Here is a 16,765-nt window from a genome sequence, read left to right as displayed (position 1 = left end):
AGCATCAGCCCCCTGTGCCCTGTCTGTCTGGCTGTGCCAGGCATAATTCAGCCCCCAGGCTGGGGAGCCTGAAAGCCTCTCCCTGCCTGTCTGCCCCCATCAGGGCTGGGCAGAGGCCAAGATGGCAGCGAGCAACACAGCCCCTGCCTGCAGTGCTGGGAAGGGGCTAGGCAGGGAGGTGGGATGGGCTCCCTGGGGGATGCAGCCCTGCCACAGGATGGTGGGGACGAAGGAAGGTGTCCTGTGGTGCAGCAAACAAGCCGCACAGCGGGCTGCTGCTGGTTGGGCGCTGCCAGGCACGTTCACCGTTTCCACTGTAAAATCTCCTCTAAGCCCTGGCCATCTAATGCCACCTTGATCTGATTAGATGCAGCCGCCCTCCAAAGCCAGCAATACCTGGTGGCCAGCACCTCCTTGTCCCCGTCCCTGAGTGGGGAGGCAGCGGCGAAGCCGAGCGTGGGCAGCAAGGCAGGGAGCGCAGCGGTGCTGGCCCCAGGAGGCAGCAGGCAGCCCCCCCTGCCAGCAGCACCATCTGCCAGCCACACGGCCGTCACGGGCTCAGGTGCGCAGGGACAGTCCTGGCCTGCCGCCCGTCCCCGGGGTGGGGTGATGTGCATCGTTGCAGGGCTGGCTGGAGGAGGATGGGGGGGGTGATGGATGCCTTCCCCCTGCTCGGTGCTGGGGCTGATATCTGGGCTGCTGTGTCTCCTCCCTGGCAGCACCCCGAGGGAAGCGCGGCTGGAAGCCCTTCCACGCCATCCTGAAGGGGATGATTCTCTACCTGCAGAAGGTAGGCAGCAGCGGGGTCGCCCACGTCCACGCCAGGGAGAAGGATCATTCCCAAAGCGGGGGCGGGGGGAGATCATGGCAGTCCCCAGAGCAGTGAGAGGGGCTCCACCGCACAGCATTGCAGAGCCTGGCCTAAGCAGACTCAGCACCATGCCTGCTTGAGCGGTTGCTTGGGGCCCTGGTGGCATCCCTGTTCACCTGGGTGCTCAGGCTCAAGCCTGGGCAGCGAAAGCGGCTGCTGGTCTGAGGGTCCTGCCTGTGGGGGTTTGCTTGGGGAGAGAGGAGGCACTGGGGTCTTTGCCCTGGAGGGGGCGTGTTGGGCTGCACATCCAGTTTCCTGCAGGAACACATGCTGCCCAGCTGCAGGGCAGTGGGGAAAAGCCACTGTGCTTGCCAAGCCCGTGCACCCAGGTTGTGCAGCCTCTCCCCGTGTGTATAGCATGAGCTGGAGGCAGAGCCTGCAACAGCCTGGTGGAAGGTGATCTCCAAGCCCCACCACTGCCAGCACTTGCCTGCAGTTCCCATGGCCTTGTAGAGCTGACTCATGGTGGGGTGCATCCCTAAACTGGCTCTGAAACACCCTGTGATTCGCAGGAGGAATATAAGCCAGGGAAGGCACTGGTGGAAGAGGAGCTGAAGAATGCTATTAGCATCCACCATTCGCTTGCCACACGGGCGTCTGACTACAGCAAGCGACCCAATGTCTTCTACCTCAGGACAGCTGACTGGAGGGTATTCCTCTTCCAAGCACAGTGAGTCCCCCAGGATCACCGGCTGTGCCCCACGCTGGGGCACAGGGGCTCACCTGACTGGGGCAGAGGGTGGGATGGGTCTTAGGGCCACGTTGCTCTCTCCTGTCCTAGCTCCTTTCTGGAAGGAAAGGGACCCAGTGTCAGTCCTGTGGTTTGCCCAGCTCCTCTTCTTCCCAGCCCAATGGGCTCATGATGGCCCGAGTCACTGGGGGTAGAGCCCCCAGTGCTGTGGTTGGCCAGGGCCAGGCCTGGGGGACCCAGATCTTGTCTGCAGGGCAGGTCCCTCTGCCTGCAACACAGACAGTGCCACTTAGAGCCAAGCTGTGGTTTGGCCTTTCTCCCCAGGAACCCCGAACAGATGCACTCGTGGATCACGCGCATCAATGTGGTGGCAGCCATGTTCTCCGCGCCCCCTTTCCCTGCTGCCATCGGCTCCCAGAAGAAGTTTAGCCGCCCGCTGCTGCCCAGCTCCTGCACCAGGCTGTCCCAGGTGAGTCATGGTGTTGGGGAAGCCAGGAGCATGGGACAGACACCCTGAGTCTGCTGGTGGAACTGTCCCCTTGTGGAGGGACCTATGTGGTGCCAATGCCCAGCTGCCTCCCAGAGGGGTGCAGGGCCAAAGGAGCATGGCCAGGGAGACACAGAGCAAGGGGCTGCTGAGACTGGGGGGCAGACAGCGAGGTCTTGTTCCTGGCAGCAGGGATGGGAGACAGGCGATGGAAGAGAACGTGGTCCCACACCACAGCTTGCAGGGTCCTGCCAGGGCCGATGGGAGACAGGCGATGGAAGAGAACGTGGTCCCACACCACAGCTTGCAGGGTCCTGCCAGGGCCAGGACCTTGAAAGGCGACCGGCCGGGGGGATTAGCTGGCGCTCATGCATGCCAGGGCAGTTATTCATAGAGCAGAAAGGATTAAAAAACACCACCAGCCTAGTTTTAGAGGGGATTAAATTATTCTGCTTTAAGACTGCAGCCAGCCCCTTGTGAGGCAGGAGCAGTTTGCCCCCAAGGGCCTGTGGTTTTGCCTGCCATTTAAAAAAAAAAAAAAAGCACAAACCCAGGAGCAGAAGCTGAGATCTTGGCTGGCTCTAGGAGGGGAGAAACCTCTTCTGGCCCCCGCCAGCTCACACTGCTGGGGGGCAGAGCAGAGCAGAGGGCAGAGTGGGGCACTGACATGGTGCCACCCTTCCCCAGGAGGAGCAGGTGAAGAGCCATGAGACCAAGTTCAAGACAATGTCAGCCGAGCTGCTAGAGCATCGCTCCTCGCTGCCTGAGAAGAAGGTGAAAGGCAAAGAGTATGAGGAGCTGAAGCAGAAGGAAGAGTACCTGGAGTTTGAGGTGAGCTGGAAGACATTCCGCCCCCACCGCCAGCCCCTCTGCCCCTGCCCTCTTGGCTATCCTGAGTGATGGGACCCCCCTGTCCCCATCAGCTGAATTGCACTGTGCTACTGCCGTGCTCCAGGACCATGAACATTCCCCCTAACCCTGGGATGCTGGCTGGGGTGGAGGGACCACAAGTATCCCCCTCCACCCCAGGATGCTGTCTGAGAGGCAGTGCCCAGCTCACCAGCACCTCTCTCTGGTGCACTGTGCTCCCCAGAAATCCCGCTACGGCACCTACGCCATGCTGCTGCGGGCCAAGCTGAAGGCTGGCTCTGAGGACCTGGCAGCGTTTGAGTCTACCCTCTTTGATGCAGCGGGCAGGGAGGATGATGGCCTGAAAAAATCCCGCTCCAGCCCCTCGCTCAACGTGGAGCCCCCTGGCACGGCCACCAAGGTGAAGCGCAATGTCTCGGACCGTGCCAGCCGCCAGCCCCCTGGCCACCCCCAGAAGTCATAAGCGAGGGGCATCAGCCACCCTTGCTGCAGCTCCGTTCCTGCCCCGCCCCCGGTGCCAGGGTGGAGGCCACATGCCCACCGAGACCCTGCAAGAGTCCATCCGGCTGTGGCATGAACTGGGGGTTGGTGACAGCCCTTCCCCAGCCACCAGCACCAGCCATGCAGGGCTGTGGCCCCTCTGCCAGAGACGGTGGCAGAGTAGGACAGTCCCTGGTCCTTGCCTGTGGGAGCTGCCCACACTGTCGGCCCCATCACACTTATTCCTGCCCCTCCTTGTCCTGTGCTTGGCTGCAGGACCCAGTCCCCCTGTCCCAGCAAGGGGGAACAACTTAAACCCACCCACTGGGCTCAATTCTTCAGTGGTTTAAAAAAAAAAAAAAAAGACAAAAATGCAGCAAAAGCCAGAGGTTGCTTTTCCTCCAGCTCTGTTGTGCCATGGGGGGGCAGACAAGGGGGACAGCCTTAGCCTGTCCCCTTTCCTGGGGCTGGTGGCCAGGGGAGCCAGGGCAATGGCACCTGGCCCCCTTGCTGCCACCCCAGCCACTTCTGCACCCTCCCCGCTTTCTTACAACTTTTGAATGGTTTTTGTGATACAGTTTTGCACTTTTTAGTACCAGATCTAGCTGACCACCAGGGAGGGTTTTTTGGGGCTACTTTTGATGCTTTTTGGGAACTGTTTAAAAAAACAAACAAAACCACAATCCCAGCCATGTCCTGTAGGCACTGCACTCTGGGGGGGAGGAGATTTTTTACACAGACTCAGGGGGAGATCCAGCTCCCCCACCCCTGCAGCAAGCTGAGCATGGGCTCCTGCGTGTGCTGCTACCTGTGCCCCTGCCCCGCTCCGGCACCAGCAACCCTTCGGAGAGAGACAGCCCTGTGGCCGCCGGCACCAAGGAAGCAGCCTTGGGATAGCAGCAACCATTGCTGCACTTGTGGCTGCATGAGGGGCTGATGCGCTGGTGCTTCTTGATCACCCAGCCTGGACCAGCGCCGTTTGCACTGCAGCATCGTACCCAGGGCACGTTGGGCAGCAGCGTGTAAGTACTCACAGTGGGGAGGTGACCCGTGAAATCAGGGTTGACCTGGAGCTCCCCACTGCCCTGTGGGGCTGGCAAGAGCCGGAGCCAGCTTTCCTTCCTGTGCTGCTTCTCCAACGCACAGCTGGGGCCTCGGAGGCTGCCAGCAAAGCCCAGTCCATAGCACTGGGAGGTCCTCATGCTGCAGCAGCGGTGGTGCAGCCCCTCCTTCCTCGGCCATGGGCTCCCTCCTTGCCAAGGTGAGGGGCAGGCTGGGGCAGCCCCCACCACCCCGGGGTGCGCTGGAGGATGCTCATCTGGAGTGAGGTGCTGGTGGTAGACCGTGGCCGCAGGAGTGCCCAGGGAGGGGTCCAGGGACAGCGGAAGGGCTGTAAGCAGGGGGCTGGCACACACACTGTTCTTGGCTGCCTGGGACCTGGCTGGTTTCAGCACTGACTTTGCGAATGTGTCAAACTTTTTATTCTGCTCTTTTGAGTCTATTGCAAAAAAAAAAAAAAAAAAAAAAAAAAAAAAGAAAAAAAATCCACCCTTGCCCTAGGCGGCTCGGGGAGAGAAAAACCTTTGTACAGCTTCTTCTCTCGGTTACTGAAGTAAAACTTGCTCTTCACTTCTTGTGTGTGCTGTGGTTTCTCCCCTACAGTTGGGGACAGCACTGGCATGGAGGGATGCTGAGGAGGGACCAGCAGTTGCCTCCTCGCTGCTGGACTCCCAGCCCTAGGCAGGACTCAGGGGGGGTTAGTGCCTGCCAGCTCAGGGCCAGGGCTGGAGAGAGGGAGGGCAAAGGCTAATGGAAACTGTGTCCCTTTATTCAGAAGAGGGACCATTAAATAAGAGCAGAGAGGGGCAGGAGCCAGCTGTGTCCTGTCCCCCTGAGTCCAGGCAGCCAGACCCCAAGTCCAGAAGGCACTTGCATGGGCAGGGCAGGGTGGGGGGCAATGTGGCCCCCCAGGGTTGTGCGGGGGCTGCCAGCCCCTCAGTGCACCTGTGGCTGCTGGCTGTGGGGCAGCTCACCCCCCGGCCCTGGCTTCAGGGCCAGCGCAGGTGCCTGCTCTTCCTCCACTGACTCGCTGCCGTAGGCACTGTCTTCCTTCAGCTCTGCAAAGCAAGCCCCAGCTGCTGTCAGTGATGGGGGTCAGGGGGACAGCGGGGACATCCCCCCAGCCCCTTGCTCCCCATACCTGTGCTTTGCAGCTTCTCCAGCGCCTCGGTTTTGTGAAGCATCCTCACGGCCCTGCGGAGCCCCATAGAGTCCAGCGCTTCCAGCAGCCCGCCCAGGCTTCCCCCTGCCAGCTGCAGAGAGAAGGCACTGAGCAGGCCAGTGGCCAGATGGGCAGGGGGGACAGGGGCACCCTGGCCAGGTACTGACCTCGTAACTGCGCAGGAGGCTGATGCTGGGTGACGGGGTGTCCTTGTAGGTCTCCACCAGGCTGCAGAGCCCTAGGCGCTTGGCTAGTTCGATCCAATCCGACCCACTGCAGTTCTGGTTCAGCAGCTGCTCCAGCCCCTGCAGCGCCTCACTGTCCAGTGACAGGACCTTCCCTGTGCAGGAGAGGTGCCTCCATCACACACTGTCCATCCTCACTGCTGGGAGGGTGCTGCCCTGCCTAGGCACAGTGCTTTTTGGGGGAGAGGGGCTGCTCACCTGGCCGGGGGGCAGTGGGCAGCTCTGCCTCGGGGCCCTGCTGGGAGGCCTGCAGCAAGATTTCCCGCACCTGCAGACAGATGCATGGATGTCAGCACCCCTCAAAGCACCAGCCAACCCCCTTCTTGCCTCCCCACGCCATAGCTCTCCTGGGATATGGAGGAGCACAGGCATCCTCGCAGGAGCTTCTCCTGAGGCTCTTCCCCATCTGTGCTATGGCCCCCACGGAAATGCTCCCAGGGGGTTTGTCCTGCCATGCCACGCACCTTCTGGCTCCGAGTCAGGTCCAGGGGCGTGTGGCAGCGGCGCTGCCTGTGCCCTGCCTGCCCGTGCTCCTGCACAGGGGGCTCCCGGTTGGTGCTGTGCTCTATGGCTGGAGCCGGCTCCCCCAGCTCCATGGCCAGCTCCTGCTCCTCAGGGTCGGCATCCGTGTCACTGCTGGCCTCTGATGAGGATGGGCTCACAGGCTCATCGTTCTCACACAGCACATCTGCCCCTGTCAGGGAAGGGTGGACTGAGCCCCCAAAAAGGGAAGGTCGGCCCAGGGGTCTGCCCTGTGCCCAGGCCCCCCTCCCCCCCCCCAGCACAGGCAGCTGAGGCTGCGGGGAGGGGAAGGGAGAGGAAAGAGGGCAGCACCTTACCAGCTTTGAGGAGCAGTTTGGTGAGAGTGGGGGAGCCCAGACCAGCAGCCAGGTGCAGGGGGCTGTTCCCGGCAAAAGTCCTGCTGTTGACATCTGCTCCCAGCTATGGAGAAAGGTGCAAGGCTGTGAGTATGGGCTGCCTGGGGCCTGCCTTCCCCCCACCCCCCATCACCCCAAGACCAGCAGAGACCCTCCACTTCTGCCAGGGTCCTGTAGAATGCTGTGCCCCACCCTTGTCCCACAGCTACCAATCCACCAGCCCCCCCCATACCTTCTTCACGAGGTGGGTGGCCATGTTCAGGTTCTCCATCTCCACAGCCAGGTGCAGTGGGGTCCTCCCGCCCTGCCTCTCCACCGCGTTCACATCCGCTCCCTTCCTTACCAGCAGGTCCAAGCAGGCCAAACTCTTTGCCTTTATGGCCAAGTGCACAGGCAGGAGGCCTGCAACAGGGGGGGAGGCTCAGCAGCCCGCTGGCTGAGCCCATGACGTCACTGCCGGGTTCCTGCCCCTCATCTCCCAGCCCCACTCACCATGGAAATTGGGCAGACGGAGCAGGTAAGGAGCAGCTGAGCCCAGGTGGGCCAGCAGCGTCCTCAACATCTCTTCATCACCAGCCTGGAGCGCCAGGTGCAGCAGGGAATTGCCGTAGCGGTCCAGCAAGGTGGGGTCAGCACGGGCTTGCAGCAGGAGCTGGACCACTTGGGGCTGCTTGGTGATGACTGCCAGATGCAACGGCGTCTGCAGGACAGCAGCACCTTGTCAGCAGCGCTCACAAGAGGAGCCAAGTCCTGCACCATTGTCCTTGCCAGCATGGCTGCACCGTGCTCAGCCCTGCAGCCTCCCCTCAGTGGAAGCAGCAATGGGAACCCCCAGGGTTGGGAAACAGGAACAAGCCCCAGGTAGAGAAGAACCAGCTGCTCTGGGTAACATGTACCTGCTGCAGGTTATTGGAGATGTTGATGATCTGCTGGCTGGGGATGCTAACAATGACCTCAATCAGCTGCTTGATTACAGCTGTCTGCTCATGGATAATAGCGAGGTGCAAAGGCCTGCAGAGAGAGCGGGGTGGCCTCTGACTCAGCTCCATGCTTCTCCCTGCCGCCTCCCACCCCCAACAGCCCCCAAAATGGCTCTGATGGCCAACAGTGCTCCCACGCTCTCTCCCCAAACCCCTCGTGTACTCACGTGTCTCCGTTCTCATCCTGTGACGCGGCCAGGTGCCTCTGGACTGCCAGCAGCATGCGGGGGTCAGCGGTGACTGAGTAGTCGAGCAGGGCATGGGCATTGCGGCGGGCCAGTGCCAGCATCCACAGCTGGCAGAGCTGGGCTGGAGGACAAAGCAGGATATCACTGCCAGGAGCAGCAGCCCCATCCACCCTCCCGTATCCCCCCCAGGTGTGGAGGAGAGCGGCACCTGGCCCCAAAAGGTCCCTGACCCATGCCACCTCTCCCAGGCGATGTCCCCCAGCCCTCACTCCAGCCCAGCCCCCTCCTACCGTGCTTCTGCAACTCCTTGCAGTATGTGCTCTCCACAGGCACCTGCCTGTCGCTCCCGGGCCCCTCCGCCTCAGGGCCCTTCATCTGCACACCCCCCTGGTAGCCCCCCACAGGGTGGGGGCCGGGTGAGTAGATGCTGTTGTAGGCCAGCCCGGTGGAGTAGGGGAAGCTGAGGTTCCCACCTGCGGAGCAAGGGGGAGGACGGGTGAGGCCAGAGAGGAGCAGGGAGCCCCCAGGGCCAGACCGTGGCCGCCCAAGCTGGGAGGGAAAAGAGGCATCCCCACTCACCTCCTCCAGAGCCGAAGCCCCCGGCCCCCCCGCCGGCACCCCCCATGTGCGAGCCCCCACCAAAGTGCTGGGGAAATTGAGGCAGGACTTTCTTGCGCTTCCTCTCCACTTCTTCCTTATCTGTGGGGAGAGAGGGGCAGTGGGGTGAGGGGCAGCCCTGGTGGCGGGGGCACGCCGGCCTGCCCGGGGCATGGCTCACCTTCCACCACGGGGTAGTAGGTGAACTGCTTGGAGTCGCTCACGTCGCCCCCCCGCTTCCGCTTCAGCTGCAGGAAGACGGTGACGGGACGGTCGATCTTGGGCTTGTGGTAGGGGGGTGTGCGGAAGACAATGGCGTACTGTGGGCAGGACAGATGGACGTGGGGTCCCGCTCCTCCCCAGAGCCAGGGACAGGACTCCCCCACCCCAGAGGGCACCCGCCTGCCTCTGGGCACGGCAGAACACCCCCTGCCTCCCCCATACCTGCTTGTGCACATCAGTGGGGGAGAAGTCCCCGAAAGCCTGCCAGCCGTTCTCATCATCCTCGTAGAAACGCACCTCGATGTCATCTGGGGAGAGAACGGATGCTGGCACTGCCTGTGTCCCTGCCCTGGCCAGGCTCTGGGGGCACGGACCCCTGGCCGCCCAGGGGCCCCCAGACCTCTCCTGCCACAGCCCCTCAGGAAGATTTAGGCTGGAGGGAACGGCTTTTACCTTTCTGAACTTTATCACAGAGCAAGTAGACTTCATCCCCTCCCCGCACAGAGCCTGCCGTCTTATCCATCCGTGAGATCTTCAGGTTGGAAGCTCCTGGGGACTCTGCAGAGCGAGAGGAGGCATTGGGAGCTGCTGTGGCAGACAGAGCATCCCTCACCTCCTTACCCCATCCTGCTCCATCCCCTCCCCGGTCTGGCCCAATGCTCACTGCTGTCATGGATGGGGTCCGAGATGACAGGCTGGAGGGCCAGTGTGAAGTTCCCGCTGCTGTCGCGGAGGTAGGCAGTGAAGCGCAACCGCACAATGCTCAGGTCCATCACCTTCTTCAGCTCCTTTGCCTCCAGCTCGATCTCACGCAGCTCTGCTTCTGCCAGGGCAGGGGGAGATACTGTCATGCTAGGTGAGGAGATGGGGCAACAGGTCCCCCTGCCCATCCCCTAGCCTCACGCTAACCCCAGCCCCACAGTGGTCACCCTCAGGCGCTGAGTCCCACTGAGCCCCCAGGCTGCCCTCACCTGTCAAGAGATGGCTCCTGTTACGCATCTTCTGCTGCTTCAGTTTTTCCTTCATGATCTCCATCATATTCTTCTTGGTGACATGGAGCACACCCAGGTTGCTGAACCTGGAAGAGAAGAGGGATCCCGCTGGGATATGGGAGCACCAGGGCAGGAAGCAGCCGGCCTGGGGGCACATGGGCTCCCATAGCCGGGATGGAGCTGAGCAAAGCACAGAGCGTTGCTGGTCAGCAGTGGGGGGTCAGCATGTGTGGGGCATAACAGTAACCACAGAGGAGAGGAAAGGAGCCCAGAAAAGAGGTGGCTAGGAAACTCCAGGCTTCCACAGGTGACAAGTCCAAAGGGGAGGCCTGGGAGGGCTGGAGGCCAGAGGGATGCAAATGGGACCAGGCTGAGCCAGCAGCCAAGGCTGGATTTGTAAGAGCAACTGCAGCAGTTGCCGAATAATCCTGTGACTCAGGCTGGCTACAGATGTCATCTGCAAAGCTGGGGAGCGGCAACCCTGAGGACAGAAGCCCAAAACAAGCTGCACGTGCTGGACCCAGAGCTGGGCAAAATGCTCAAGGGACAGAGCTGTACTGATGACCTTGTCTAAACTGACTCCTGGCTCCATCCAGTGACCCAGCTCCTGGATACACTAAACCCCCTCTTCTCCCCAGCCTGTAAGCTGTAGCCAGCGCCCCCCGCCACCCCATGTAGGCAAAAGGCCACTCTGGGTCTCCCTCACACATACTGAGCTGTCATGTCCTTGGGTCCCACGATCGCGACACAGTTGCCAGCCTCGTTGCACTGCTTGCCCACCAGGCTGTGGGCATGCACGCGGGGAGGGTCGCTGTGTGTCACCAGGTCCACCTCGATCCGGGCCATACCCGTGTAGTTGCAGATCTGCAGGGAGAAAGGAGATGGGAGTCAGGTACAATACCCTGGGAGGCTGCAGGACTCTCTGCAAACCCCTGCTATCCCTCCCCATGGTCACCACCCCTCCTGCTGCAGTCCTCCCATCCCTCCAGCGCCACAAAACACACACAGCTGAATATACATTTCCCATCCTTCCTTCAAGGCACCCTCCTGGTGCCCATGCACACCAGCTGAAGACGCTGCCCCGTCCCCCGCCCAGGGCAGCGCTCACCTTGACGGTGGGATAGGTCTTGCGTCCCTTCTCGCTGGATGCCCCCGGAAGCCCCCCATGTGAAGGGCCCTCGCAGCCGTACCGAAAACGGAACCCCCGCTGTGGAGGCAAAGAGTGGGTCAGCCAAGGGTGGCCCAAACCTGATGCCATGAGAGCAGGGGGTGACTGCTACACCTGCCCTTACCTGGGTGACATCCTTACCTGCTTTGGCTGCTCGATGATGAGAAGGTAGGGACCTTCCACTGGAGGACAGAGAGGAGAGGCACCGGTGAGAAACACAGGATAACCAAAGTGCGTGTTCCCAGTAAGGATGCTGGAGGTACGGGGATGGTGCTGAAGGTGAAGTGACCCCTGTCTGTCCCATGGGGGTCCTCAGGGCCCCTGGCCCCTGTGCAGTCAGAGCCCAGCCGGCAGCAGCGGTCAGAGCAGCAGGGAGAGGAGGGAAGGGCCACAGGATGCTTTGGCACTTGGGGAGCTGGGGAGCCCCTGGGGACCCATTGCAGCCCAACCTCAAGTCGCTGGTAGACAGAGCAGTGGGGTGAGAGCGAACAGTCCCTGTCCCAATGGCATGGGGCAGGGATTCCCAGCCAGCCCACAGAGGGGCCAGTGGGGACATGGCCCGCGGCGCTGCTGGGAACTACCAGGTGTGAGTCAGCCTGCTGGGAAACCCCACTGCAGCCGGGGACCCCGGGAGGGCACAGGCAGAGGGGCCTTTACCTGTCTCCATCAGGGGCTCCTTCTGCTCCATCATGTGGGAGCCGAAATTGAAGTCATCGTAGTCAATCCCATCCAGGCACTGAGGGAAGATGAGTGTGATGAGCACGTTGGGGCTGGAATCCCCAACCGCCCTGGGGGGCAGGCACAGACCCGCATCTCCCACCCTGGGACGGCCAGTCTGGCACACACCCCCACTGCCCACCTTGGCCAGGAGGGGGCCAAGGGGCAGGCACAGATCCCCTGCCCCTCCCAGGGAAGAGGGGTGGGCAGGTGCAAACCTCTCAATGCCCACCCCTGGGGGCACCAGCAGACCCCCTTTGCCCACACTGTGGGCAGACACAGACCCCCCCCCCATCTCCTGCCCCGGAGGCAGGCACAGGACGCCCCTCCCCCCCCCCCAGTCTCCCACGCTGGGGGCAGACACAGACCACCCACCTCCCACCCCAGTGGCACCTGCAGACCCCCCACTGCCCACCCCGGGGGCACCCGCAGACCTCCACCTCCCACCCCACCCGGGGGGGCAGGCACTGCTCCCAGCCCAGCGCCGGGACCGGGGCCGGGGCCGGGGCCGGGGCCGGGGCCGGGTCCAGGTCCAGGTCCAGGTCCAGGCAGAGACTCCCCCCTCCCGCGGGACCGAGCCGCCCCGTGCGGCACTCACGGGCTGGAACTGCTCGTCCATGTCTGCGCGGGGCCGGCCGCCGGCCTGCGGGGAGAGCGCGGGGGTGAGCGGGGACCGGCGGCGGCAGGAAGGCACCGCCGCTCCGGAAAGTCCCTAGAAACCCCGCCGAGCCGGGAAATGACGGGACCGCGCGTCACCGCCCCGCCCCGCCGCGGCCCGGGCCCCGGGGCCCGGCCCGGCTCGGCGCGGGGCTCCGCTCGGCACGGCCCGGGGTACGGCCGCTCCTGCGCCCGCCGCCGGCTGCCCCGGCCCGGCCCGGCCCGGGGGCGGTGGGACCGGCCGGCTCCCCGCCGCGGGGGGGTTTTGGGCTTCGGGCGGACTGGAAATCCCGGCGGCCGCCCGCCTCCCCCCCCCCCCCCCCCCCGCCCCGCTTGGGCGCTGCATGGCACCTCCGGAGCGCCCCAAGGGTTTCCCCCCCGAGAGCACGGAGGCGCTTGCCCCCCGCCGTCCCCGGCCACCCGCCCTGCTTCGGGCGCCAGTCGCCGTTGACCAGCCGTCGAGCCCTTTCCCAGCCAGACCTGCAGTGCAGCGTGGCCAGAACCACCCGGACCGGGCCACAAAACCCAGCAGCGGCCCCTGGGGCCTCCCAGGTCCCCAGCCCCCATCTTCTCACCTTGGTGAGGCACCTCCCGCACAGGGATGTCTCCTCCAAGCCCCCCTGGACCCAAACAGGAGCAGCTGCCCCAAAGCCCACTGTCTCCCCCCTGGCCGGGGGAAGCTCTCCAGGACTCTGCAGACCAAAGTCAGCTCATGGCAGCCCCTTGCCAGGCACCCAAAGGGGTGCTTTCCCACTCCCCCAGTTTCCACTTACACGCCAGGCCCTGCATCCTTCCCACGAAGGTGGTCTGAGAGAGGCATTTGTCATCTCTGTTCCCATTGCCTCTTTCCCGCTAGAAAGCATCTGGTTTCAAAGCAGGAGCGGCAGCCCCAGAGACCCCTGTGGGAGCATCTCCCACCATTCCAGCACACGGTGCTGCATGCTCCCCACCAACCCCAGCAAGGCACTGCCAGCAGCAGGGCCCCTTCCCCGCCACCCACAGTGCTTGCACCCTCCTACTCACCGGGGAGGAAGAGGCTGGTCTCAGCAACCCGTCCAGCCCCAGCATCACCGCAGGGACTGCCGGCTACCACAGACGGAGGTCCCACTGGGGTCAAGGTCTGCCTGACCACGGGAAACCACCAGAGACTTCTAGCAAAGGGGCAGGATCAGAGCAGAGCCTCCAGGCACACTCTCTTGCTCCACATTTCTTCTCCTCGCTAAGCAATGGAAAGAAAAAAAAGAAAAAAGCCCCTGTATCTGACTCCGCAGTGCCCTCATACCCTGAATTTCTGAATCAGTGGTTGCTGCGGGTCCCACTCAGGGGATTTTGGGTGTGTGGGAGAAGAGGGGAAGGAAGGGGATTGTTCAACCCGTGCGTGACTCATATTCTTCAGAAGCTGAAAAGAGCCTTTTCAAGGAGATTTTTTCCAGCCACTCAAGTCCTCCAAAGGGGCTGCCCTGTGGCCCCAGGCCTGAGGTTCTTCCCTCAGGGCTTGTCACCTGAGCCCAGCCAAGCTCCAGCAGCCCCTGCCCAGCCTACCTGCAGGATGCAGCCCAGACAGCGGGTGCAGCCCAGGACATGGGGTCCGAGGGACCTGCAAGTGCAGTGGGGGGCGCAAGGATGGTGAAGGTGGAGATCCAGCACTGTGAAATGAGGTGGAACCTTCCTCCTGATGTTCTGCAGGGGCTTCCGAAAGCCTGGGAGCACGGACACAACCCCCCGCTGGCCTGTGGGAAGCAGCACAAGCTGCCTGCTGTCGGGATCCCACTGGACATCCCACCTGGTCAGCCTCAGCCTGCCACCACCAGCCAACGACTCATCTGCTGGCACAGATTTCCCAGAGAGTTGAAGGAGGGGACAAACATCCTTCCTCAGTGTGCTGGGATCAGCCACCTCGAACCCTACCCGTGGAGCCTGGCTGGGGGAGCCCAGGCACAAAGATGCTGGAGAAGAACAGACTGTGCCCCTTGAACGGAACAGCTCCCCTTCTCCAGTGCCACCAGCCCCATTCCCTCTAGAGGGGTTTTCACAGCTCACTCATCGCTGCCCCAGACACAGCCACTTGTTGCACCAAGCAGCTTGACTAAGGAACATCATGGGGTCATGCCTGTGTCTCCCCAGCCCGCGCAGCTCTGGCTCACTTGGGAGGTTGCTGGCCATATGCCTGCACACTTGTGCAGCACGCATTAGAGGAAGCCCACCTTGCTCGTCGAGCAGAGCTGGAGCGTCATCGGCCACTTCCTTGTTCCTGGAAGAGCAACCTCAGGCAACTCAGACCTGCTCTCAAGCTAAGTCCTGCCTCCTGTGCCAAGCAGCCATGCCCTTCAGGCCCCCAGGACCTCGGGTTTCCTCTAGGAGTGTAGCACACTCGGCTTTTATTCCTCACACATCCCAGAAGGGGACCCATCTCCCCCTCCTGCCATCAGTAGCATCTCCTGCTCTGTGGTAGCCAGCGTGTCTGGCCTGGACCCTAGGCTTGCACACACAGTGCAGCCCCCCTTTGCTGGGCTAAATTCCTCCCTATCTTCAGACCTTCCTAGGGCTCAGGAAGGATTCTTTGGGCATTGCTGGGAATGGGAGAAAAGAGCAGCAACACCAGTGAGACACACTGCCTCGAGCAGCACCAGCTCCCTGGCCTGGAGCACAGCACTGCCACAGCACTCTTGCCGGATGGTGCAGTCTCCCTGTGCCAGCCAGACTGCTTCAATTAAGAGCCAGCTGCCGGCAAGAAGCGTGAGTTAAAGCCATTCTTCCATGCCTGCAGCTCCTTGAACGTGACCTAGTAATGCAGGTGCTATTTTCTTTCCTCCCGTGACAGCTGGCTGACTTGCAGACCTGATGCCCTGCAGGCAGGGGGGCAACGTCTGTCTGTCTGTCTGCAGCAGGAGAGTTTAGCAGCCATGGGAAAGGGCACTCCAGAAACGCAGGAGGCGGCATGAGCGCGGCTCTGCTCCAAACCGCCCTGGTGTACAGCTGACATGTTCCAGCCACCCAGCTGGCTGCTCCTCTACGTACTATTCCCTGTGCATTTTGTTTCCCCTGAGGCCTGCTAATGCCTGCAAATGATGGCCCTAAATACCTGACCTTGCTTTCTACACAAATCCAGTGCTCTGCTCCATCCCAGGAGTCCCAACAGCTGCTGTCAAGGGTCTGGCGAGAGGCTGCCAAGTCCCTCTCGCACAGCGTTCACAGGAACTTTGTTCTGAGACCCTTCCTGGAAACCAAGTCCTTGGTTAGGACTTGCAAGCGTGGCAGAGAGAAATCCCCTCTCCCTGAAAGTTGTCCAAGCCTCCCTCTCCCCAACAGCCTGCCCTCGAGCACCTCAAGCCATTTGTCTCTCTCTGCAGAAAATGCCTTTACTCCCATCGTGGCTATCAAGTTGGTTTTGGCAAACCCCAGCCACCCACTGATCTTCTGGTTTCCTCCTCTAGGGCGCCTAAATCTGCCGCTTTGGTGTTGTGTTATGAACCATTGGCTCTGGTTGTCTATCTGCGCGCTCTCAGAAAACCCCTCTCAGCGCCAGCCAGGCGTTTGCCGTCTCTCGCTCTCCCTGGTTTCCACTCTGCCTGTGGTATCACTACTGTGTTGGTGTTCACTGCTCCTTTTGGGGTAGAGCTGGGCGAGCCTGTGGGCACGAATTCCTTCTCCTGAGGGCAGGCAGCGAGCCAGCCCTGCTCGCTGCGCAGGCAGGGATCAGCGTGCGGAGGGAGAGCCGCAGGATGGAGCCGTATTCACCGGCAACACAGAAACAGGAAAAGAAGCAGCTTCCCCACTGGCAGGGAAACGGGTGTCAGCACCGGCGCCGGGACTTGGCTTTCTCCTCCCCACGCCGAGAGCGCAGATGTCTCTCCAGCCCGTATCCTCCCAGCACCTCCTCTCCCAGCTAGCCCCGGAGCCAGCCGGGGACCGGCGCGGCTGCCGCGGTGAGCGGGAGGCCAGGAGCTCCTGGCGGCTGGCCGCCCCAGACCCCTCAGCCGGGATGGGCAGCCCTGGCACCGAAGCTTCAAACCTCTCGACCCGTTCAGCTCCCTTTCCACTGGGAATGCGGGTACCCCCGCCCCCGTCGCCCCAGCGCGCCCATCGCGAGAGCTGAGGGGCCGAGCCGGGACAGAGCGCGGGAGGCTGCTCCGCACGACGGACAGCGGGGCTCAGCACCGAGGCCCAGCACCCCCCCGGGCGCATCCCCCCGCGGGCGCGGGCGGGCGCATGGGTGCTTTCGGCCGAGGTGCTCTCCCCGCTGATGCGAGCAGCCCTGCCCGCTGCCCGGCAGACACACGGCTCAGCCGCGCTCATCCCGGCCCGGGGGGACCGGCACCCCTGGGCAGCGGCCCCCACCCCGCGCCGCTCCCCTCGTCCCCGCCTGCCCTGCGGCTGCCCGGCCCGGCCCGCGCCGCCCGGGCCGCTTACCTTCAGCCCCAGCCCCAGCGCGGCCGCCTCGCCCTGGCCGCGGCCCCGGGAAAGTCCCCGCCCGGCTCCGCCTCCCGGGGCTTCCCGGGCC

At 62.8% G+C, this 16,765-nt stretch overlaps 2 protein-coding genes across 8 annotated transcripts in view; one reads left to right on the top strand and one right to left on the bottom strand.

The window, feature by feature from the left end:
- PSD (pleckstrin and Sec7 domain containing) overlaps window positions 1–5,028 on the top strand; it is a 46,862-nt gene extending 41,834 nt beyond the window's left edge. For all 6 annotated transcript variants that reach the window (XM_049810958.1, XM_049810961.1, XM_049810957.1 and 3 more), the window contains exons 13-17: window positions 720–790; window positions 1,384–1,541; window positions 1,887–2,031; window positions 2,737–2,880; window positions 3,143–5,028. In XM_049810958.1, the coding sequence (XP_049666915.1) occupies window positions 720–790; window positions 1,384–1,541; window positions 1,887–2,031; window positions 2,737–2,880; window positions 3,143–3,382 (758 nt within the window). In that variant the 3' untranslated portion in view covers window positions 3,383–5,028. The remainder of the gene's footprint in view (window positions 1–719; window positions 791–1,383; window positions 1,542–1,886; window positions 2,032–2,736; window positions 2,881–3,142) is intronic.
- Window positions 5,029–5,085: 57 nt separating this feature from the next.
- NFKB2 (nuclear factor kappa B subunit 2) lies at window positions 5,086–16,740 on the bottom strand. Of its 2 annotated transcripts, none has more exons than XM_049810964.1 (24): window positions 16,675–16,740; window positions 13,288–13,483; window positions 12,206–12,250; window positions 11,548–11,626; window positions 11,032–11,072; window positions 10,831–10,929; window positions 10,435–10,586; window positions 9,702–9,808; window positions 9,395–9,553; window positions 9,184–9,288; window positions 8,953–9,038; window positions 8,690–8,828; window positions 8,491–8,610; window positions 8,202–8,384; window positions 7,891–8,032; window positions 7,640–7,754; window positions 7,236–7,443; window positions 6,976–7,145; window positions 6,705–6,807; window positions 6,330–6,559; window positions 6,064–6,133; window positions 5,788–5,960; window positions 5,600–5,711; window positions 5,086–5,516 (listed from the first exon to the last, which is right to left on the bottom strand). In XM_049810964.1, exons 2-24 carry the CDS (start codon window positions 13,330–13,332, stop codon window positions 5,395–5,397), a joined length of 2,805 nt encoding a protein of 934 aa, XP_049666921.1. In that variant the 5' UTR covers window positions 13,333–13,483; window positions 16,675–16,740; the 3' UTR covers window positions 5,086–5,394. The 2 variants fall into 2 exon arrangements, with proteins under 2 accessions (XP_049666921.1, XP_049666920.1); XM_049810963.1 differs by lacking the exon at window positions 16,675–16,740 and adding an exon at window positions 14,469–16,588.
- Window positions 16,741–16,765: the final 25 nt, after the last annotated feature.

This window comes from Accipiter gentilis, chromosome 9 (genome assembly GCF_929443795.1).
Source record: "Accipiter gentilis chromosome 9, bAccGen1.1, whole genome shotgun sequence".
NCBI lineage: Eukaryota > Metazoa > Chordata > Aves > Accipitriformes > Accipitridae > Astur > Astur gentilis.
The sequence above is the reverse complement of the archived record's forward strand: the minus strand, read 5'-3'. Positions and strand labels throughout refer to the sequence as shown.

Coding starts and splice junctions, on each gene's coding strand:
- NFKB2 (XM_049810964.1), bottom strand. CDS start 13,332: ATGCTGGGGCTGGACGGGTTGCTGAGACCAGCCTCTTCCTCCCCG. Junction 8,611..8,689: donor CTACTACCCCGTGGTGGAAG/GTGAGCCATGCC, acceptor CTCTCCCCACAG/ATAAGGAAGAAGTGGAGAGG. Junction 6,134..6,329: donor ACCTGACTCGGAGCCAGAAG/GTGCGTGGCATG, acceptor ATCTGTCTGCAG/GTGCGGGAAATCTTGCTGCA.